The sequence below is a fragment of the Ambystoma mexicanum genome, chromosome 7p (genome assembly GCF_040938575.1).
Source record: "Ambystoma mexicanum isolate Mex_15411 chromosome 7p, UKY_AmexF1_1, whole genome shotgun sequence".
NCBI classification, from domain to species: Eukaryota; Metazoa; Chordata; class Amphibia; order Caudata; family Ambystomatidae; genus Ambystoma; species Ambystoma mexicanum.
This window is the reverse complement of record NC_090939.1, coordinates 99180256-99204853: the sequence shown is the minus strand read 5'-3', so window position 1 is coordinate 99204853 and position 24598 is coordinate 99180256. Positions and strand designations below refer to the sequence as shown.

At 47.3% G+C, this 24598-nt stretch overlaps 1 protein-coding gene across 3 annotated transcripts in view; it reads right to left on the bottom strand.

The window, feature by feature from the left end:
* Positions 1-24598, bottom strand: part of SIDT1 (SID1 transmembrane family member 1) — a 737146-nt gene that overhangs the window by 370268 nt on the left and 342280 nt on the right. For 2 of the 3 annotated variants that reach the window (XM_069635864.1, XM_069635865.1), the window contains exon 6: positions 22258-22341. In XM_069635864.1, the coding sequence (XP_069491965.1) occupies positions 22258-22341 (84 nt within the window). Of the gene's footprint in view, positions 1-11862; positions 12049-22257; positions 22342-24598 lie in introns of those variants that run through there. The other variant, XM_069635866.1, reaches the window with a different exon arrangement.

The window sequence follows — 24598 nt, the reverse complement described above, 5'->3', positions numbered from 1 at the left end:
CCTGAGATCCTCCTCTTCTGTTACTGCTCTTCAGCAAGTTAAGTGGATTTTAATCACCTCTCCGGTTTGACATTGATTTTCAGTGTATATAGAATAGTAGGAGGGGGATAATGACACTATGTAAAACAGAACTACATAGAGATATTATTATATAAGTTGACACATTGAGAATATGTAATAAGCAGGAGTATCCATGGTTATTTAGTATGCAGATGTATAAGCTTAATCGCTTAGCGTATCACGCTGAGAGAACGTTTACATTATAGCGCAGCAGCAGCGTGCGGTAGAGCGGAGGACAAGTTGAAGTTCCGCTAGGTGCGTAGCCCTGTGCCGCATACTCAACACACTAGAGGCTCAGCTCGGCCTCGCGGACCGTCAGTGCTGTTCCTCCTCCAAGTGGAGGAAACGTATTAGGAGCGCCTTTGGGTAGGAGAGAAACGTATTAGGAGAGCCAGAGCGCGGAACGGTCGCATTTAGAAAGCGACTTAGGAGAAGATTCATGCCGGGCCGGGCGGGGATTATTGAATAATCAATAAAAGCAAAGTTAATTTTCAAATGCACGCCGCTCGAAAACGCAGGCGTTCAGCAACTGAACCATCGGAGAAGCGGACTAACGGCCCATACGAAAGAGACAGCTAGTCTCCCTGCAAGCAGGCGTGTAGCCTGTGGAAAGGCAATTAGCCACTAGTAAGTGGAAAGAGTAGCACGTTTGGCCTTTAAAAAAAAAATTATTATATATATATATATATATATATATATATATATATATATATATATATATATATATATGAAACAATATATGAATAAAGGCATCTAACCAAGCTGTGGGCATGCAGCGACACCTGATTCAGGTATAAGGCACACAGCAACCCCTTGAAATGTCGGAATTTGAGTGGAGCAAGGAGGAACAGCCTCTGGACCTCGCCGGCAGCTTCAAGGAGGTGCTGGGAAATTCGCTGGTTGATGCAGTGGCGCAAGGAGTGAAACCCTTGCAAGAGGGGCTGGAGACCCTCGAAGCAATCCTGGCCCAGCCCAGAGTAGGCACCAAAGAGACTGTTCGCACGCCCACAAGACCCCTGAACTCAGGGACTCAGGGGAGTAATCAAGCCCGAAAGAGAAAATCCTCTTGCGACCCCAAGGGCTCATCAGAAGGGGTGAGAGAAAAGACCCCGGAGGCAGCCGACGCATTCGCTAAGCTCAAAGAAGTGTACTTGCATCGTCAGGCAGTGCCACACCTCACGACCCCCCTCCAGGGGAAGAATATGATGGAGAGGAGGACCCAGGCTCGGAGGAAGAGTCACCAGAGAAGGAATTATCCTCGCAATAAGGTGAGGAAGTAACAGAGGAGGAAGAGCCGAGACCCAGCGGGGGGAAGAGAGCCAGCAAAGAAAAGCACCTCGAAGAGGATCAAGAGGACATGTTTGACCCGGATATTATCGGAATCTGAGGTCCTCAGACTGGCAGCCATCCCCCAGAGTGGCGCAGTATATGACACTGAGATTGCGAAAGGCTCTTGACAAGGAGGTAAGGCAACGCCTGCGAGCGGAGTGCCCTCGACCAGACCTCCCAGGGAAGGTTGCAGAAACCCCCGAACTAGATCCGAAAATGCTGACATTCGTGTGCAAGACCAGTAAAGACCCCCGCAAAGGGATCGACAGGTCATGGAGGAGCTGCCAAGAGAAAGTGCTAGACTTATCTGGGCCCCTCGCGAAGATCATGGACCTAGCGGAGAGAGCTCGGGATACAGGGGAGGAAGTGGACCCCGACGCACTAGTAGGTTGGGCACATAGAGCAGTCTGCCTCCTAGGCAATGCCAATTGCGCCATCACCTCGAAGAGAAAAAGGGGGCTATTGCTCAAGATCGACCCCAAGCTAAGCGACCTTGCGTCGTATGAAGCAGGAGAAGCGGCACAGGGCCTCCTGTTTGGAGAGACATTTGGGAAAGAGATGGGCCGGTTTGTCGGCACTTACACTTCGTTGGAGAAAGCACAAGCCTCCATAGGGAAGATTTTCCCGAACAGAGTTTTTGCCAGGACCGGCTGCTTCAGTGGTCGTGGAGCTGGTTGGCAGCAAGGAGGTCGAAGACCCCACAATCCCAGAGCTCAATACTGGGAAAATAAACAACAGGATACATTCTTCCCAGCCAGGGCACGTGGCTTTAGAGGACGTAGAGGAAGAGGATCAGGCCGTGGCCAGTGTTTCGCACCAGGTGGGAGCGATAGAGTATCCCCCCCGTGGGAGGGAGGACAAGCAAGTTCTGGGGAAACTGGCGTGCGCTTTCCAGCGATGCTTGGAAATTGCAAACCGTGAGAGGTCTGCGAATAGAGTTCATAGAACCGCCAGGGCAATTACATTAGCCACACCAGCAGCGTTTATCTCAAGCAAAGCAAGAATGCCTAGATTACGAGCTATCACAGCTAGAGCAGAAAGACGCCATAGAGAGATGCGCAGCGCCTCACCGATTTGTGAGCAACATATTCCTGGTACACAGGAAGGAGAAGGTGCGCCCAGTCATAAACCTGAAAGAGCTAAACGGATGGATCTTGTATCGCCATTTCAAGATGGAAGTGATACACCAGTTCAGAGACTCCTTGAGAGAAGGAGACTGGCTGACGAGACTGGACTTGAAGGATGCTTACCTGACGGTCCCAGTGCAAGAAGATTACAGAACATTCCTAGCTTTTCGCTGGAACAGGGAGCTCTGGCAATTCAAGACGATGCTATTCGGGCTTGCATCAGCGCCCTGGGCATTCACCAAGCTGATGAAGTCAGTAGCGGCAGCGATTCGGGAGAAGGGCCTCAGGTTGATTATATACCTGGCCAACCTGTTACTCCTGGCGGAAGACCGGGATACCCTGAAGTACCAGACATGCCGAGTACAGAGGCGGCTCTTGTCCCTCGGTTTTCTCGTGAACGTAGAGAAATCAGACACCACACCAGCATAGAGACTAGATTTCCTAGGTTTTGTCCTCGACACCAGGAAAGCTACGTTGGAGCTGCCAGCTCGGAAGATAAGAGATATCAAAAGAGAGATCAGAGCGTGTCTGAGCAAACAATGGGTCTCGCTCAGAGTGCTAGCAAGGATCGTGGGCCTATTAGCAGCCTCCATACAGGCCATATTTCCATCGAGCACTTCAAAGATAAAACACTTACAGCAGGGTTTGAAATATCATCAGCTAGTGCCATTAGATCAAGAGTCCATCACAGAGCTGGAATGGTGGTTAAAGAATATGGACACTTGGAATGGGCGTGACATATTCGGCGACCGGCCAGACCTAATAATAGAATCGGACGCCAGTCGTATAGGCTGGGGAGCGAGATGCGTAGAGCTAGAGACAAGCGGAAAGTGGAGCAAAGAGGAACTCCGTCTGCACATAAACTGCCTAGAACTACTGGCAGGGTAATTTGCGATAAAAGCATTTACGAGAGGGAAGGTGAAGTCATGCGTCCTGCTGAAGATGGACAACATCTCAGCAGTCCGCTACATAAATCACCTAGGAGGAACGAGGTCCAAGTTGCTAGCAGAACGAGCAAAAAAGACTTTTGGCATTTTTGCCTTCAGTCAGAGACATTGGTGACAGCGGGATATCTGCCCGGAGAACTGAATGTAGTAACCGACTGGAACTCTCGGTCCGTTACCGACTCTAACGAATGGAAACTGGATCCAATAGTTTTTCAGAGCCTGAATGCGAGATGGGGCCCGATACACATGGACCTCATTGCATCTCGGCTGAATGCTCAAACGAGCAACTATTTCAGCTGGAGGCTGGATCCAGAGGCTCTGGGGACGGACGCATTCCTGCAGGAATGGACAGGCGGCCCGCACTACGTGTTTCCCCCCTTCGTAATGCTGAGCAGAGTTCTAGCGAAGTGTCTGAGGGAGAGAGCAGAGCTGATTTTAGTGCCCCCTCTGTGGAAATCGCAAGTGTGGTTTCCAATGCTAATGGAGCTAGTAGCGGACCTACCGAGAGTGCTCCCCAAGGGAGACCAATTGCTCACAGACCCAGCTGGATCGTGTCATCCTCAGAGTGAGAGGGACAATCCCGCTCGTTGCGTGCAGGATATCAGGAGACGCTGGGCGCTGGCAGGCATTTTAGAGCAAGCTGCAGAGCTTATCGCAGAATCCTGGGCTCCATCCACTAGGAGGAGCTACGACGCAGCTTGGGCCAAGTGGACGAGCTGGTGTAGAGGGAGAGACCTTCATTTCATTTCAGCCCCTGTAATAGCTATACTCAATTTTTTAGCACAACTTTTGCAAGACGGAAGAGCATTCCGTACCATAGGGGTGTACAGATCAGCGATATCAGCAGGACACTTACCAACTGAAGGAGACCCAGGAGGAGAACATCCAGCGGTAGTGAGACTTATCAGAGGAGCGAGGTATAAAGCTCCCCCGATGCCCAAATATAACACAGTATGGGATGTGACAGTAGTACTGCAGTTATTAGAAAGCTGGCCGTCAAATAGATATCTATCCCTGAAGCAGCCATCAGGCAAGTTGGCAATGCTGCTATGTGTAATTTCATGCAAGCACGTGTCAGACGTCAAAGCACTAGAAATTAACAGAAGATCCTTTGGTCCAGAAGGAGGAACATTTTCCATAGTGAAGAGGACTAAGACAGGGACGAATACAGTCCATTACCCCTATTTTCCGAGGAACACTAAATGGTGCGTAGCAAGGTGTATTAAAGAATGTGAGTGTAGGACTGCGGAGTGCAGAGCAACAGGTACCACCCAATTGTTGATAGCGCATAGAAAACCCTTTCATGCAGTGGCAACAGCCACCATTGCTAGGTGGGTCAAAGAAGTTATGTATGCATCCAATTGATCTGGGAATGTATGGGACGCATTCTGTGAGAGGAGCAATGGCATCCAGAGCCTTCACAACAGGGGTATCATTACAAGTGATTATGTTACCAGCTGATTGGGCTAGTGACCGTGCATTTAAGGAGTTTTACTTCAAGCCAACAGTGAGCCTAGCTGTTACAGTATTGGGGAAGCTTTGAACAAGCATAATGCTCGCCTCCAGTCTTGTCATAGAATGAAGATTACCCCTGCTAACTGCGCAGGGAGTATTAATACTATTAAAGACTAGGGGGCGAGCATTAAATTCCCGCTCATTCATGTATTGTTAATGATGATGTTTTGTATAATGATTGCAATACATGGACACCACCCTGATTCTTCTGTTTGTATCATCCTTAGGGGAGGAGCAGAAGAACAATTGAGAGGAGAGCTAGCGACTATAGTCAGTGGAAGTCGAGGAGAATCGGCATATCAGTTTGGAGTGGTTTAAGTCTTTGATCTGTTGCCGGGACATGAAGTGGAGTTTGCGAGTGACAGTTCAGAGCACGTAAAAGAGAGGAGGAGCTCAGGGACAGGATGTGGTCATAGCTGAGCTGGAATGGAGATGGACTACAGAGACTATGGGGATTGTAGTTCTAAGAAGGAAAAGTCACTTTGGACATTTTTCAGTGTTTTGTTATTGGTTTATTGAAACTGCTGCGGAGCAGTAATAAAAGAAGTTGAAGCATAATACTCGCCTCCTAGTCTTTAATAGAATTATACTCCCTGCACAGTTAGCAGGGGCAATCTTCATTGTGTGTGGCCAAGTGCTGGGGCTCAGTGTCTGGTAATTATACTCTCACACCGTTGTTGGCAGTGCATTATATACACACACACACACACACACTCTGTAGTCATGTGCCCAGGTGCAGGGGCTCGGCTCAGTGTCTCACACACACACAGACATACATACTCTGTTGTCATGTGCCCAGGTGCAGGGGCTCAGTGTCTGAGTATTATACTCTCTCACAGTGACGAATAGCGCATTATATAAACACACACACTGATGGCTTGTGCCCAGGTACATATATATATATACATATATATATATATACAGTGCCTTAAGTGGCACGACAAATCGAGCCGGGGCTCATCGAGGGGGTGTGGCCTAACAACGGGGGTCTTCATGGCCCGTTAGGCCACGCCCCCTTGACGAGCCCCGGCTCAATGGGCTACTGGCACCCCTGTCAGGCAGCCTTTTGTAGAGATTAGCACCCTCTCCCCTATGGAGGAGAGGGTGCTGATCTCTGCATTTATTTTGTATAGGCTTGCCTGGCAGTAGACAGCGCCTCGCCTTTTCAGCCTTAATGGTGATGCTGCCCCTCGCCAGCTTGGGGGGGGGGGCAGCGTCACCATTAAGGCTGAAAGGGTGAGGCCACTGGAAGCAGAGGCCTTTTTCCTAAAGACAAACTCCCGCGAATCCGCGGCGGGAGTTTCAGTATTTAGAAAGCAAGGCCTCTGCTTCCAGCAGCCTCACGTTTTCTCCATAATGGTGGCGCCGGCCCACGTGCATCACTTGATTAAAGGGATACCTCGCAGGTGCGGCGCCACCATTATGGCTAAAAGGCATTTTTTTCTTAAGCCTGAAGCTTTCGCGTGAGCGAGAGCTTCAGGCTATAGAAAAAAAATGCCTTTTCGTGTAGTGGCCGGGGCTGCCAGGGGAGATTAGAGGGCCCCGGCAGGGCCCGGACTCAAAACGAAATTTCCCCAGCCCACTTAAAGCCCTATATTATATATATATATATATACACACACACACACACACACACACACAATCTCTCTCTCTCTCTCTCTCTCTCTCTCTCTCTCTCTCTCTCTCTCTCTCTCTCTCTCTCTCTCTCGGCGTGTGCTGAGGTACAGGAGCTTAGTGCCTGGGTTTTACACTCCTTTGACAAGAGACTGCATTATACTAACACATGCTCAGACGGCGTGTCCCCGGGTACAAGGGCCCACTGCCTCAGTTTTTGGGTATCACAGGGACACAGAGTGCACGATACTCACACATGCACAGTTTAATGGCGTGTGGCCAACTACAGGGGCCCAGTGCCTTGGTAGTCTACCCTCACCCAGTGACAGGCAGTGCTAGTGATTTACACACACTCTCTCTGATGGTATGCGCCCAAGTGCAAGGGCTTAGTGCTTGGGTATGTTACGCAAACATACGTGCGCATGTACTGGGCCGAGAGTCTGACTATATATACAACCTTCCCAGCGATGGTCAGTACATTATGCTCACACATAAAGCCCAATGCTGTGTGGCCAAGTACAGGCGCCCAGCTCAAGGCCTGGTTATTACACTCACACTCTCTCATGGTGATGGGCAGTGCACTGCACACACACATGATTTTATGGCATGTCCACGTGTAGAGGCTTAGTGCCTGGGTATTAGACGGTCGCACAGTGACAAGAGAGTACACAGTGCTCACACACCCACTCTGATGGTGTGTGCCCAGGTGCTGGGCTCAGTGCCTGAGTATTCTACTCACACGTGCACACACACATCGTGTATGGCCAGGTACAGGGAGTTGGTGCCTGGGTATATTACTTTACTAATAATAATAAAAAGAGAATACAATTATAAATAATTGCTACATCTCAAGAAACCAGTCACTGGTGTCAAGTATTTGGTGAATGCCCTTGGCAATGACTTCAGGACAAAGGGCAGGCACTTGAACGGACAGTGTCCAAGCATTGAGAATCGTGGAAATCTCCTAAGCTTTATTTATAATGTGCCTAATACTGGAGAACCAGTTTCTACGCGCAGGCCCGGGATTCGAACCTGCGGTGCCCCTTAGCTATGCTCCCTGCTTTGGGTGCATCCTTATGTGCAGGGAACCATCCTGCATGTCGATGGCGCTTAAGAAAGTCTACTTGGTCAGTGCATGGCAGGATGTCCTGAAAATATTGTATTAAATACTAACGGCTGAGAATGTTCATTCTATTTACATATGAATGCCCAATAGCCCAGCACTTCAGGCGTTAAAAGAGATGTCCAAAATTAAATATACTGGTTGAAACTGTTTTAGATCCGAAATGAGTCTGTAAGGTCCCCAAGACAATTGGGGTGGACTCCGTGTTCCATGTCCTCTATTCCACCCTTCAGAAACAATTGTCGAATCGCTTACCACAGGTGTGGAGGGCGGGACCATTGTTATCCATTTGTTTTTGGTGGTATTTGGGGGAGCGATGTAGTTTCTTGAACTGCAGTCGATGGCCAGAAGTTACTGACTGGAGGGGTCTGTCTGGATGCTTCCTCCTACTGGGAGTTGGGAATCGGAGAAAGCGGGTATTACCATGTTTAGGGGTCTGAGTGTACTGTTGGCGGCCATGCTGTCTCTGATAAGGGTTTCAACCTCTTCCTTTAAATATTCCTCGAACCTAGTGATGGCTTGAGATGGCTGAGATGGCTGTGCCCCACAACATGAGCACAGTTTCTATCACTTTGAATTGATTGGAACATCTAGGCAACCTCCTTGCCAAAAGATTCCCCATCCAACAGCTTGCCCAATACCTCTGCTCCAAATATTGCTGCTATCGCTAAAGAAACCTTCTCATAACCACTTCTTGGATCAGATTTCTGAAATCCACGTCTGACAACACCATGCAACCTTCCTATTCTGAGAGGAACCAGCTTGCCCTTCTCCCAAGATGTCTTTAAAGACGTCTGCTTTCCAACATGCAACCTTCCTATTCTGAGAGGAACCAGCTTGCCCTTCTCCCAAGATGTCTTTAAAGACATCTGCTTTCCAACATGCAACCTTCCTATTCTGAGAGGAACCAGCTTGCCCTTCTCCCAAGATGTCTTTAAAGACGTCTGCTTTCCAACATGCAACCTTCCTATTCTGAGAGGAACCAGCTTGCCCTTCTCCCAAGATGTCTTTAAAGACTTCTGCTTTCCAACATGAAACCTTCCTATTCTGAGAGGAACCAGCTTGCCATTCTCCCAAGATGTCTTTAAAGACGTCTGCTTTCCAACATGCAACCTTCCTATTCTGAGAGGAACCAGCTTGCCCTTCTCCCAAGATGTCTTTAAAGACGTCTGCTTTCCAACATGCAACCTTCCTATTCTGAGAGGAACCAGCTTGCCCTTCTCCCAAGATGTCTTTAAAGACGTCTGCTTTCCAACATGCAACCTTCCTATTCTGAGAGGAACCAGCTTGCCCTTCTCCCAAGATGTCTTTAAAGACGTCTGCTTTCCAACATGCAACCTTCCTATTCTGAGAGGAACCAGCTTGCCCTTCTCCCAAGATGTCTTTAAAGACTTCTGCTTTCCAACATGAAACCTTCCTATTCTGAGAGGAACCAGCTTGCCCTTCTCCCAAGATGTCTTTAAAGACGTCTGCTTTCCAACATGCAACCTTCCTATTCTGAGAGGAACCAGCTTGCCCTTCTCCCAAGATGTCTTTAAAGACGTCTGCTTTCCAACATGCAACCTTCCTATTCTGAGAGGAACCAGCTTGCCCTTCTCCCAAGATGTCTTTAAAGACGTCTGCTTTCCAACATGCAACCTTCCTATTCTGAGAGGAACCAGCTTGCCCTTCTCCCAAGATGTCTTTAAAGACTTCTGCTTTCCAACATGAAACCTTCCTATTCTGAGAGGAACCAGCTTGCCCTTCTCCCAAGATGTCTTTAAAGACTTCTGCTTTCCAACATGAAACCTTCCTATTCTGAGAGGAACCAGCTTGCCCTTCTCCCAAGATGTCTTTAAAGACGTCTGCTTTCCAACATGCAACCTTCCTATTCTGAGAGGAACCAGCTTGCCCTTCTCCCAAGATGTCTTTAAAGACGTCTGCTTTCCAACATGAAACCTTCCTATTCTGAGAGGAACCAGCTTGCCCTTCTCCCAAGATGTCTTTAAAGACTTCTGCTTTCCAACATGCAACCTTCCTATTCTGAGAGGAACCAGCTTGCCCTTCTCCCAAGATGTCTTTAAAGACTTCTGCTTTCCAACATGCAACCTTCCTATTCTGAGAGGAACCAGCTTGCTATTCTCCCAAGATATCTTTAAAGACTTCTGGTTTTCCGTCAGGAAGATAAACCTTTGAAAGGAACCATTTTGTTCCCACACCCTTTTCCCTCATAGCTGGAACATTGTGTAGATGTATGGGCCTCTTTCAGTGTGGTGATTCCATTGAACGCTGCGCGCTTGCCTGGGATATCCAGTCTTCTATTACACGTATCTGGTGGTGCAGAAGAAGCTGGAGTCGGAGCCATTGCTCTTCTTACAGCAACTGACACTATGTCTTCAGAGGGTCTAATGGAAACTTGTATTTCTTCTCCATCCCCGCACTTACAGGAGAGGGCGTAAAAGGTTTCTTGACATTTTCACTCCTTTGCTTCCATAATCTAAGAATTATAGGCAAGGCCCATGCCAACTTTTCTGGATCATTGATATGCGAGAATACAAAAACAATATCCCTTTCTCCATCTTTTTCCAAAGGGATAAACTCTTACTCTGCCTCATTTACAAAGTGGATACACTGCTTAAAAATGCTCCAGAGGATGGGGTATAGATTGTATAAGTGGGAATTTCTTCGAGGCAAAATAATCCTCATCAGCATCGATTACTGCATGTTCTTCATCCAGCGGGTCCCGATCCAAGAGCTCATTCAGCTATTCCTTGGCAAGAACCATGTAAGGTCCTCCTTAGCAGGTTTGTAATGCCATGGGTCAGGAGGATGCGTACTGCAAACCATTTACAATCCTTCATGAATGTGTGCATAGACCGATGCCTCAATAGGGGACCTGTGAGGAGAAGTTGGTTGTGGTGGAAATACAGGGTCATAGTCGAAGCCAGAATCCTCTGGAAACATTCTTTTCTCCTGTCAACCTTCTTTCTACAACGCAGCCAAGCTAGGAAAGAGAAGCCCTTGTCAACAAAGCTCCCTGGCTCGATGCCAGAATTTGACACATCCAGGAACCTATCTAGCCTGGGGCTGAAATGGATTCTCTGGGTTGAAAAACTAGACATGTACTTCAAAGCCACCGAAGAATCCGATGATGATGTGAAAGTGGCCACGTTTATATATTCGGTGGGGTCGGAAGTGCACAATATTTTTACATCCCTCACACCAGTAAACAGCTCTTACCAAGTGGCGAAGGACTGCCTGCGAGAGCATTTCCTGCCACTGCGAACCAAGACTACGAGAGGTTTGTCATGTATGCTGCCAAACAGAAGGAGGAAGAGTCTCTGGACAAGTTCTATGGACGCCTCAGGCACTTAGCAACAACGTGTGCTTGGGAAAACAAAGAGGGAATGGTCAGGAATCAGCTAATACAGCGTTGTGCCTCAGGGAAACTACGACCCCAAGTAATACGGGAGCTCGGGCTCGCGCTGGCCCGCATACTAGAGATGGGCAGATCATATGACCTGGTGGAGGTCTGGGCCACCAAGATGGACGCGGCCATCCGGTCACTCAAGCCTGAAGAGGTCAGTGCAGTGGGAGAACAGCAAAATACTGTTGCGGGGAAGCCACAGTGGAACTCGAGGAGAGAGAGAGAGGAGAGAACCCGACACCCTGCCCGAAGTGTGGATATGACCTCCCACATGCAGGAGAGTGCCCAGAAAAAGGGAGTGTGTGGCCGATACAGACTGATGGGACACTTCGCCAGAATGTGCAAGGCCTTTAACCCGGTGGCAATTCCCAGAGGACAGAGTCGGACATCGATCAACCCCTCGAGTCAACAGCAACAGGTGGCAATGGTAGAACAAGAGGTGGAAGAGCGAGAGCTAGTGGAGGAAGAAGAAGATGAGCAGATTTTCTTCATCTCCAGCATTGACTCACTGTAAACCAAGAAAAGGAGACAGCCCACGTGCATGGTGACCATAGAGTGGACAAGGACGCCGGTCCTAGTAGACACAGGGGCGTTGGTGTGTAATGGCAACTAAGCCTTGCAAATTCCTGTAACTGCTGCACCTTGTTACCCTAGGGTATTCTGGCTCATTACAAATAATAAACAAACAAACAAACAAATGCCTCGGTGTGAGAATTATCATCCGAAGTGGGGTCTACCAACGCAGAAGGGGGGCGAACAACAGGAAGTTGTTTGTATTGCTGCAGAGAGCTGTAATCTGAAGGTCTGGATATTCAGCATAGTCTGTGACAACCTTCAGTCCCCTCATATATGTTGCGTTTCGGCGGGAAAACAAGTGAAAGAATTAATAAATTTGTCCACCTTCATCAGTGCATCAATTAGAAGACCCTGTAATTCAAAGAAAAGAAAAATATATTTTTTATTGAGTAATGAGTTAATTTGTTATGGGGGGTGTTTAGACATGACAACATTTTAAATAACTTGATTGATAAAAATGAACCAATTTAAAAAGTCTAAGTGTCAGCAACTCTGTTCTTAACCCTTTCAACGTGGTCATCTCCAAACCAGAGGAGAGGAGAATTGTAGGCCACCGGAGGGGATTAATGAAATTCAAAAATGTCCTTGCCGCCCTCACACGATAGCACACCACACCAATTGTACTCCAGCACCACCCATCCAAATACCCACCTGGCAGAAACACATGCTGGGCAACAAATAGGTTGTTTTTTGGCCGCACTTGCAGTGTAGTGTATGACTGGAACAGCGGCCTGACGGTAACATGGGTAGAAGCACAATGACCCAGTCACTAAGTATCCGAGGAAAGGGCTAGAAATTTCCAGGAGCACTTTCCTGTGAAAGTTCAGAGTCTGCTATGAAGTTAATAGGCACAGGTGGGTCGCCAGCAGCTGCTGCCAGTCCTGGATTTTCAGAGCTTTATGGGACTTGCAGTTTAATTTCCCTACATTAAGTAAGAGCACGTATGTTGGAATGCAAAGAGGTGTCCGCTACATGGCCAGGACTTGCAGAGGGGCAGTCCGTGGCACGGAGTCAATTGCCATCTGGACATTACTCGCTGAACCTGCATGTTTGAAAGAGCAAACTGTGCTTGGACTGTTCGACCGGACAGAGGGGCAGCTATGGTTTGCAGCATATATATCTTGTGCATTGTAAACCTGTTGATTTGCTGAGGGAACTAAGGGGGACACGCAAAATGTAACCCCAAAAGTTTGCAAACTCACATCAAGGGATGGGGGGGCAGTCTTCCCATACCAATTACTGTGAAGACATCATGAAGCAAGACAACTCAAATGCGTTTATTAACTTAAATGTCAGGTTGGTGTAAGGTCTAACTTGCCATATGCCAAGGTGAGATTTCCCTACCTAAAGAAACTAAGGATTCCTGGTCACCAAATTATTTTCACACTTCACAACAGTGCTTATTATTTGCTTCTCAATTGTTTCTTACGCCCTTATCACTGGCTTTCATTTGCTTCATACTTTCACATTGTCCATCATTGGTTTTATATTTGCTTTCACTGTATTTCACTGTATTCAAAAATGGACCCGCCTTTCATTCCGCACGTGCTGTGCTTTCATGTGCTTTGCATAGCTTTTTTTTAGGTCAGTATTCAGTAATGCATAATATACTTTGTAGCTTTTTCGGCATTCATAAATCTTTCCTTCGCCTTCGTTCTCCTGACCCTCTTATCATGAGTTTTCATCTGACTGGCACCTTCATGTGCCCAAGCTCACCGGTCTCCTGCACCTCCTTCGGGTCTGCGGCTTCTCACTCCCTGTTCACTCGCTGGGAGCTCGGATGAGTGGTGCCCCTCGCTTCCAAACCTTCCTGCTGCTCTTGGCGGCTCCCAAGAGTCTTAAGTGTCCCCAAGCTGCAGCGGTGGACTCAGCACAGGATTCTGCAGGGCTCTCGACCTTCTCACAGTCCACCCAAGCAGCAGCGTCCTTCCTGCTCCGCTGCAGCGCTCGGTAACTGCGCCACCGGTGCTTCTCCAGCCTGCTCCATACTGGCTTGCCGAGCTTCCTCCAGGCAGCTCCATCACCCCGGGCAGCTCACTCGCCCCAGGCAGATTCTCCTCTTCCATTTGCTGCCTTCTCTTTATATAAACCTGTAGCCTTTCAACTGGCTGCAGTTGTAAGTCCTTTACCTCACCCCAATTAGTGGGACATGCATGACCATGGTAGTGGTGTTTTGCAGTCCTCTTCTTCGTCTATGTACCAGAGTAGTGCACACCCGCAGAAGTGTGCATTACTCATAGTTGCCTCTTCGTCTCAGTCCCATAAGCAACTGAATGGGGGATAGTGGGTGTGTGAAAAAGAGTGGCAGATTGAAAATAAACTACAAAGGTAGGGTGTATTTTGAGAAGGGAAAGGGGTATACCATGTCTCCTCTCAAGACACCCTCTCCCCACTCCATAAGGACCCTCCACCCGGGTGATCCTCCCTCGCATATCCACCCCAGGGTCAGGATCCTAAAGCGATGGCCTTTTCCTGGCCACCTGAGAGGAGGATCCAAGGGGAGTAGATGGGAGGATGCCCTCAGGTTCCTCAAACTACACACTGAGTGGCATAACATATTTTCTAAACATGGCGGGGAGGGGTTAGGGGTTAGGGGGCCCTGTTCCTTTAGCTAAGGCTTGTAAAGAGGTCTATATCCAGTCCAATAGACACCGGCAGAACACAGCAAGACACACAAGTTCTGCAATTGTGAGATGCTCGCCTTTCTCCTCCTGTCCGGCACCGGTGCCAGGGTGGCACTGGACATGTCGGCAGGACTTTGGGAATCAGCACCGTTCCCCGGGCTGTGCTTTCTTCATGGCGCATACCCCTACTTTGCACTGCCTGCCACCCCCCACAACACACTGCCATTTTCTAAATGAGAGAGAGTGGGGATGGAGGGGGTCACGTCCTGCAACCGTCTGGTCCTGCTGCTAGTTCTAGCAATTTTTAATACAATTCCTAGCGAGTTCAAAGGCATCCGTTTCCTCGCTAATTCTGTTCTGTTCCGCAACACACTCCAATGCAACTACTATTATGACCTGGGACTCTGCACGAGCTGCGCATGTAGCGCTGGCTTTGCACACGAAAACGCTAATAACCGACCAACCAATGTACAATAAAAATCATACGTACACTACAAATGACCTGTGGCAATGGAATGTGAAAATGTGCATGAGAAACACACCCCCCCCCCATGAAGTATGCATTGCCAGCACCGGTCAGAGCCAGACAAATATATAACCTGTGCGGTGCGTGTACAGTACACAGCAGTAAGCGACGCCCCCAATCTCCCAGAAAGAACAGTCCTGTGAATTGCCACTGCTTGCACCAAATCGAATGGGCAAAATCAAAAAGAAGCATGAGGACTAATGGTGTGGTGGTAAATAAAATGGGCAATAGGTAATATCTCACCCACTGGCAATTAAGCAGGAGCGCATGGTGCAAATTAAATTCACACCCAGGCAGCGGTCACACCAGGTGGCAGCTCGCCGAGCAGAGAGAGAAGCACGGTAACGGCAGGGCATGGACGTCTCACACCTGCTGCTGGCAGCAGCTGCAGTCCACTGAGTCCAGGCATGTTCATTCAGGGATAGCCTTTGGTTGTAGCCCCTGATATCCATCCAGGGCTACAACCAAAAGATGCGGAGCTATAGCCCTCCCCCCCCCACCTCCGAGACCCCGTAGTGACATCAATATTACTCGTCCAGATGCATCTGAGCTACTACATCAGACCCAAGATAAGATCCCGCTATTGCAGCTAAGGTATCCTGTCATTGACATTTTCAGTCTGGATATGGATCCTCGAGGGGTGCAGAACATCCGGCTGGTGACAGACCACTTTACTCATGACACGCAGGTGTTTCTCAATAAATATAAGCACATCACCACTGTTGCATGCGTGCCACGGGAGAAGTACTTTGTGCACTACTTTGTGTCCATACCACCCCGAGGAAAGTGGCCAGCCAGAGTGGTTCAATCACATTCTCTTGGCATTGATGGGCTCACTTGTGGCTGGGGAAGACCAGATGGCATCAGCATATGGCCACCCTCACCCATGATTACATCTGTATGAGGAATAATGACACTGGATTTACGCTCTACTACTTTAGGTTTGGAAGTAACTTCCAGCTGCTTGTAGACCTGTGTTTTGGAACACTCACAGATGGAAAATGTAGCAAATACCAGCTATGATAAGAAGCTCCAACACCAGCTAGAGCAAGCATGCCAGCTCGCCCAGGCTGCCAAGGACAAGACAGCAAAGAGCAAAGAATGCTGCGACGATGTAAAGGTCAAGTTCCATGCCCTTCAGCATGGTAATTGTGTGATGATCAGCAACCTGGAGAAAAGAGGAAAGAGCAAACTAAGCTGGAAGATAAGGAGTAGTCTGAACCTTATATCATAGAGCACCAGCTAAGTGAACTCACGGTCTACCAACTGCGTGAGGAAGGTCATCCAAGGAACATCAAGAACTAATGATGTAATCGTATACTAGCCGAGTATGAGGTTGAGTTGCTTCAATTTGCTTCAAGTAAAGGCAGAGGAACCTCTGCCCACTCAGGATGTGACATGACAGCAGCAACTTCACAGTGACGGACTGCTCAGATTCCCTACAAGCTTCCCAAGCTCCTGCATCATTGAGACCATTGAAGGGCCATCCAGAAACAGACGACAGTGACCCAGATGCAGAGACCAATTAGTTGGGCATTGGCAGCGACCACTAGCCCGACCTCTCGCAAATGTGGGTTCAAACACTGTCATACCCAGACACTGCTCCTAAGGAATGTGAACCTGCTGGCATTCCCCCTAAGATCTGTCCTGAACCACAGCCCATAGTCCCTGTTGCGCCTGACTCAGTAGGGGATACCGTACACATGACTCCCCCGAAGATAGGAACCCTGGCCACCTGGATGGCCACCAACCAGTTCAGGAGGAGACACCCAAGTAAGCCCCTCATGTTCCGATTCCCCGGGGTGTATAGTGTGAGGTGCCTCTCTAGTGTCCATTCCTCCCAGTCTTCCATCCCTACATCACTTGACCAGAGTCTTAGGAATTCTTGGGGGACTGTGGGAGATGCCCGAGATCTGGGGTAGTGGGTGGCAACCAATGCATCGAAGACGTAAATCGTGGTTGCATGGTTTCATTGCCCAGGTAAAGGCTATCCTTGGGCTATACCTAATGAATCACACCTGTGGCTCATGCCCGCTCAGGACACTTTTGAAAGTAAACAATCTGAGGCTTTATTGGTGCTTTCAGCAGAGCTTCAATAGGATAAGGCTTTCCTGACACTCATGCATAGCTGGTGCTCCGCTCCGGGATGAAGCGGTCCTCCCTCAGTCGGCCCCATTTTGCTTCATCCTGCTATGCAGTCCTGGCACAGCGCAGTGCTCTCCGTGCCGTTGAGCATCATGCAGCTCATTGCTGTGGACCACTCCATTTGGTGACCCACTGCCCCTCCCAACTGTTACACCTGGGCAACCTCACACATGGCGCTCTTCACCCAGGCCGCCCTGCTTACACTGCGTCCTGGTATTTGCCTTTTCCTCTGGTGCCGTTCCTGCCAGTCCCAAACTACCCTGCCTACACAGGCTGGAACTTAAATTCATTGGGCACAAAGGACCTTTTTCTGCCGTTTCCCTCTACTCCATAACCTGGGGCATTGAGATATGCTGCCCAGGTGTGAAGGATGTCCTGCTGTTCCCCTACAGCCAATCATGTGTTGGCACGGATGCAGTCGTCTCCCAACGTTTCATTATTTCTCCACCATGGCCAAGAGTCATCACTTCCTTTAAAAGAAAATCTGGGACAGGACAGCATGCTGCTGTACAGTAAGACGTCTCAACATCTTCTTTACCTAAAGTATGCATTTTCTATTTTTATATGCAGCTGCTTAGAAAGGGTTAGTTTATACATTCTTAAATGGATTTTCCCTGGTTATATAAAAAGTAAGAAACTACTGATGACGTGTGGTGGTTGTGTGTGTGTGTGTGCGTGCGTGTGTATGTGTGTGCGTGCATGTGTGTGTGTCCTCCCTGTTTTTTCTGCACCTTCCCTCCACTCTACTGTGGCACAAACCCCGAGCAGTCCTTGGACATCTCTCCCAGCAGAGACAAGTAAGAGTTGGGGCAAGGGTGATGGGAGTAAATAAAAGCTTGATTAACGTATTGCCTTGCCAGCCTACGCCTGCCGCTAGGTCAGCATGCAGTACACCCTTCCCCACTATTGTTACACATTGCGGTAGATGGACTCTGTGGTCCCGTGCCCGCTTGTGCGGTATCGTGCGGAAGTGCAGTTCCAAGATGGATGCCTGTTGGATTTCTCCAGCCGACAGCTACGGTTTAGTCTCTTCACGTCCCTCCGAGAGACTACGGACCGCTCACGTGATACTATATCCAGACTCCAAGCCAAGGTTTCATCGCGTCGCTTCTGTTACAGACGCTCCGTGAGTTCGTTATTTGAATCTTGTATTTACGTGTCTATTAGTCCTTGATTACTCTTTAAACTGTCCAAATCTTGTCTTTATCTATCTCTCAGAGATTATCTCCATTCAACCTTTCCAATCTCTGCTACCTTCGTCTTCAGTCCAACCCGGCGAACCCTGCTCAACTTAGCCGTCTATAACACCTCCTCCACGGCATTATCTTCTGCTTTGAACCCCATTTGGGTAAGCTTCTTATTCCCTGAGTCTTCTCTTCTAGCCCCGATTAGAATCACTTACCTGTCTGTTCTTGCAGACCTCCTGCCTCTCTTCCGTTGTTCTTCCGAAGCCCAGCTCCGAAGTTTCAGTCCCAATCCTTCCCTCCAAGGGTGAGAACTTTTCCCTTCCGCCTTCTCTTTTGGCTGTCTTCCCTTTTTACCTTTCACTGATACTATCTATTCCTCTTGTTTACTCAGAAAGGATATCCTGTGCAACTTCCGTTTGAAACCACCTCTCAAGGATTCTCCTGCTATTGCTACTTCCCGATCGACGAGCTTCCAGACTCGACCAGGGTTTTCTTCCCATTAGAGGGTTTCCCTGGCGATCCTATCCTCTCCCCCGGTTTTCACTTCTTTCCGGGTCGGAGGGGCCAGGATTGTTTCAGGGGAGCTTTCACTGCTGCATTTGACTCTTTCACATTGGATTTCCGTATTGTCAAGGTGAGCGGTTTTGATGAGGTGTATTACCGCTTTAAACTGTTTGCAGTAATTTATAACAACTATAGGTGGGAGGGAGGAGCCACCTACATTCAGCAGATAGGTGAGACATGTTTTATTTATTTTCTAGAAATGCTAAAACAATTTACCTCCATTAGTAAGCACTATAATGAAGAGGAGTAGGACTAAGTGTAATCTAGATTACTAGAAGTAATCTTTTTTTTCTTCTTTATTGTGCATTTGGTTAAATACAATTATTAACCTTAAACTTTTAACTGCCATGGGTTTCCCCCCCAGTGCCAAGGCCTTTTTTGGTGATTTCAGTATTTCACCATGCAAAGCCTTCTAACATTTTCTCCTTCATTAACCCCTTAAGTGCCAAGGACGAACTATCTCGTCCTTGGCACTGAGGAGGTAATCCCAAGGACGAGATACCTCGTCCTTGGCACTTCACAAAGACAAACAGATCAAAGATAAAACAACATACATATTAAACGTCAAGTCATAAATATCCATTTCATATGTTCCCTTTTGACTTGAAAACAGTATACACATTCTCTGTTAGTGTAAAAGGGAGATTACTATAATGACAGGTCAGGAGGCTCCATCTAGCATTTCCCTCCATATGTGAAATGCAGATGCAGTATATAGACAACTGCAGAATTGATCTGTGCCCAAGGATTCCATACTAGAGATCATGATTGAATAGCCCTTAGTATATAGGTTCAATAGATTGGGTTAATTGGCAAATAAATGTCGTTTGGTTTCAACTTCACCAGCTCAAAAACTGCATGTCCTATCCCCATGCGGAATCCCAGTCTGGCGACCCAAAGCCTTTCTGGTAGGAAAAATGATAAAATGCATATAAGTAATAAATCTCCTAAATTGGTAAAGGCAAGGCTTGTCTAAATATGTACGAGGGGTATCTGGTCATTGCATCAAATGCAATACCATCGAATACCTTTCCATCTAAAAAATTGCATCGTAAAAAAAGCATTGAATTCATGTTTTTTTAAGGTAAAGGGTTTAGTTTAATTTTAATGGGTTTTAAAGGGTAAAAAAGGGTGCTTGGGGGACCCCCCCCCCATTACATTTTCTTTTTTAAAATGCATTTGATGCAATTTATTTCGATGCATCTTTTTCGATGGAATTGTCTGTCAATGGTAAGAATTTGATGGAATGACTAAACCGTATGAGGTGTATTACATTTAAATCCCTGACTAGAAAATTCAGAGGCGAGTCTTTGTATGAAGCCGGCATAGATTGAGATTGGAAGCCCAAACCTCAGTATGTCTCTTTAATTTTACAATACCATCTACATTGATTTCACTCTAGAAATGGATAGTGGAGGCTAGCAGATCCCCGAGATAAGGGTTGCTAGTATTTTGAATACAGTGTCCTGTAATAAGGCCTTTCAGAGAGTTTGTATTAAGAATGTCAGACAAGAGAGAGAGCAAAATTGTAAAGCGCAATAAATACCACTGCGCGCTTAGCGAAGTAAGACCAAGTTCCAATTGCATGGCTTCAATAGGGACTGAAAATTGAACAGATAATTTTAGCCCCTAGGGTCTCCAGCCATTTCATTTTAGACTCGGTAATAGCAACTGTGCCGTCTAATATCCCAGGCACCACACTGGTTCTGTATATTGCGATCATGCCCTCGATATTATATCCACCTTTTCTACCAAACAAACTTTCTGAGGGTCCACCATTTTTTTAAAAACCTTGGGCAGAATACATTCTCTATAATACATGTTATTAGGATGATCTTTCAAAGGAAAGCCAAGGTACAAATAGCTTGCAACTACTTCCAGGGCCACTTCCCCCAATTTCCAGGTGAAGGTTAGTTTTTCTTCCCTCACTTTTGTGCCAAAGTTACCATTTTGGTTTTTATCAATGTTGATAATGAGGTGATTCTATTGGGCATACGTAGACAGGGCTGTAATAGAATGCTGCAGACCAATGGGAGTGTGGTCCAGTAATACTGTGCCATCGGCATAGCCGAGCCAGGGTACTGGTGCGCCACCCAGTTTAGGAGGAAAATTCCTTGCCTCGTCAACAGAGGTAGCCATGTCAGATGTATAAAATGTGTAGAAGAGGGGAGCGAGGACGTATCCCTGCTTCAATCTGTGGTTGGTGGATATGAACCTGGAAAATAAACCTGCCTGATTCACATGCACCACCACAGTGTTGTTTGTGTATAGTTCTCTAATCAGATATAACAGCCTGGGGGTCAATGCTGCATATTATACATTTTGCCCAAAGGTGATCACATGGCACAGTATCAAAGGCCTTAGAGAAGTCTACGAAACAGGCATACAATTTCTTTGCCCACTTTCCCAATTCCACTTCAGCAGCAAGGCATTATAGAGCACAGATGTTTCGAGTGGCTGCATGATCGTTCCAAAAGCCAGTTTGTAACAGTCCACGCTCTTCCGCCCATGCATTAATCTTTTTAAAGAGAAGGGTGGTGAATATTTATTGGCCGAAATCTAGCATGGCAAACAGTCTATAATTAAGTGGGTTTGTCTTATCTCCCTTCTTATCGGCCGTAACCAAAACCGATTGTCTCCATCTATCCGGGATATCTCCAATATTGATGATATGTAGGTAGACGACATAGGGTATTGGCCCAAAATATCAGATTGGCTTTAACAATGGCTTTGGCGATACCATCCAGTCAAGGGGCCCTAGAATTCTTCAAGCCCCTGATAATATAGAGAATATCCTCAATGTCAAAGTCTAGTAAACCTTCCAGTTTAGGTCGAAAATGCTACAGTAGCGGGCTTCGAAGTGCAGTTCTTTTTATTGCGCCTGCCCAACAGGGTTCCGTTCCAGGATTACATTATCCTCCAATTGGGTGAAGCCGGCTGTATAAGTTCTAATTATAGATCAAAACCTCTTATTATGATTGGTGTGTAATAGGTTAAAGAGAAGCCTCCAGTTGGCACTGCACAGAGAAGTCTTATGAAGTTTTAGCCAGTTTTTATAGCGAGTGCCAATGCTCCTTTTTGTCTGTCCTTCTCCACTGCGGACAGATTGATGTTCTTCCTGACCTGTGCGCGTGCCAACCACTGCTCCCTTTTCCTATTTTGTATAAGCACGTCAAAAGTGGACCCATCATTGGCCCTACTGCCAGTCAACCCTTTCATATAGTTCAGCACATGTTTCAAGGAGCCCAGCATCAATTTAAAATCCCAATTGGAGCGAGGCAACCATTGAGACAGACTCTGCTCAGTACTAGAAGTAATCTAAGCATTTCTTGCCTCTCTCTCCTACTTACCCCCACAACTCACAGTTAAATCCTTATTTTACTTTACATACCCTGAGGCGATAGGAAACACCTCACACAAGGCCTTACAGGAGCACCTCTTGCACACATCCTCCACCTTATCGCCCAGGATTCAATTGATTACCACTCAACAATGCCCACTGCGCAGTGCTCACCCGGATAGTGATGGCGGCTTTCTTCGTCAGAGACTGGTAGACCCCGTTGAACTCCACACTGTGGTCCAAGTCATACACTGGACACTTTCAGAGACCATAAGATAGGAGAGTGAGAGAGAGAAGTAGGGGGTGAGGCAGATGTTGGGAGAAAGCAGGAGAACAGGGATGGAGAGGGAGGGAAAGTGAAGGTGGTAGAGGGAGTGAGATGGAGAGGGGGAGGGCAGGGGATAAAGAAAACGAGGAGGAGGGTCAAGAAGAAGAAAGGATGAGTGGGAGAGTACAGGTGTGAGGGACAGAGAGAAAGAGAGAGTAAACATGAGAGGGATTGAGAGGTGGGAAGATGGAATGAGACAAGGATGAAGGGGATAGAGGGTTAGTTAGATAAATAAATTGAGAGAAGCAGGAAGAGGGAGAGAGTGGAAGAAAGAGGGATAAGAGAAGGGAAAGGAGGCGAGGAAGAGGCAGGAGGGTGCCAAATAGAGGGAATAAGTGGGAAAGAGAAAGGGGAGAAGAAGAGAGTGAGCAAGAGGAGACACAAAATAATCATGTTATTAATATTTCACCGTAATAAAAACTTTGTTGCGTCTGAAAAGTCTTGCTCAGTGAATATATCTGTATTTCTTCCAAGTTATTATATATTCTAGGCGCATACACGTGGCTTCCTTATTACAAAATATCCATGCAGCACAAACGCATTGGACCATCATTGACGGACATATGAAAAGGAAATGGAATGTGAAAGGTTCCCTGTCCTAAACCTGTATACGGACCTCTTGCTAATGTTAGCACCCTCTCCCTAGTCCCCATGAGTGCCCTGGGATCTGGTACCTGGTCCTTTATAAAGCACCCTCCTAGAGCAGACCCATCACATGAAGCTGCCTCAAAGACTGCCCTGGCAAATTGCTCCATTTTGATTACATATTTTTTAATCAGGTAAACTACTTTGAGGCAACAAGTGAAAATATTTCTAGAGCAAACATATTACCTCATGAACCAGACCCCCGGAATTCCAAGGCTGCACAGTCAGGGAAGGATTAGGAAAATGATGCAGGTCCGGGGTAGATTCAACCAGATTAAGCAGTAACATTTGCATCATTAATAACCAATAGGCATCCCTAATTTGCCTTATGGGGAAAAAGTGAAGAACATGCATTCAGTCCTAAACATCAAGGCTGAGCCCAAAACCTGAGAAAGCATTACTGGCTATAACCAGACCCTTTTCTTCACCTGCTCTTCTAGTGATTTTGTGATTTCCACGGCCTCGTGGGACTCAGAAGGCGTGTCTTCACCCCTCTACATATGGGCGTCTCCACATCTAGTCTACTCTTTTTGTAGGACAAAACTAACATTGCTCCCACTTCCTGTATGCATGTCTGAGCCAATGTGATGGACCAGCTTCTGCACCATAATCATGGTGGAGGCTCCCATGACTTTCATGACACGTCTACTCTGTTGGCTTCCCTCTCGAGTATCCAATGAGAGCTAGCAATGCTGCTGTGTCAGCGGGCAAAGGGGGCCGCCCCGGGGTAGAACGTTCATAAGCCCTGACATCAGAGAAAGTGGTCATGTGGCATACTGTAGTATCGTGGAGAATTGACAATGCTGGAAGAGATTCCAGAATGGAATGGAGAAAGGAGAGCGAGCGAGTTGGTTGGGAGAAGCTGGAGGTCGTAGAGCGAGCCGGTGTTCATATCCCCCCATTTACCATTTGACATTAATATATACAAATAAAATAAAACCTATTTAAATCCCTTCGAGTGTCCGCCTACACTTCAAGTGGCGATGAGGATTCTCACCCAGCAGTGTGACCAGCAGAAGTGCGCAGGCTGCAATGGATTCACAATGTGAGAGCGCAACTGTGACTGCCACCGCTTACATAAATAAGAGGGACAGTAACACAGCGATGCAGGAGAAAGTGGCTGAGGGCCACGCCGCGTGTGTATATATTTGTATATGAAGTAATCATGAGTTCATGGCAATGTCTGGTAGGATGTTAGAAAAAGGGACCCTATGACGTGCGTCATCTCACGTTGCATGCGGCCCTCTTCAGGAGTCAGGCAACAGAACAGGCTCCAACAGAGCCTCTTCCTCGTCCCAGCATTGGGTTTGCATCATTTCTTTTCCATTATTTGTTGAGAGAGAAAGCAAAATAACGAAACATGTGCACCTAACCAAATGAGACTATAAAAAAACGATTAACAAGTTACAATAAACTCTCTGGAAATGTAAACATCCAGGAAATTTGGAAGCATAATATTCAACAAATAATAATCAGTTATAAAGGACCCAAGTAAGGAAGACAACATTACATCTGAACACTTCAGGTGTGTCACCACGCCAG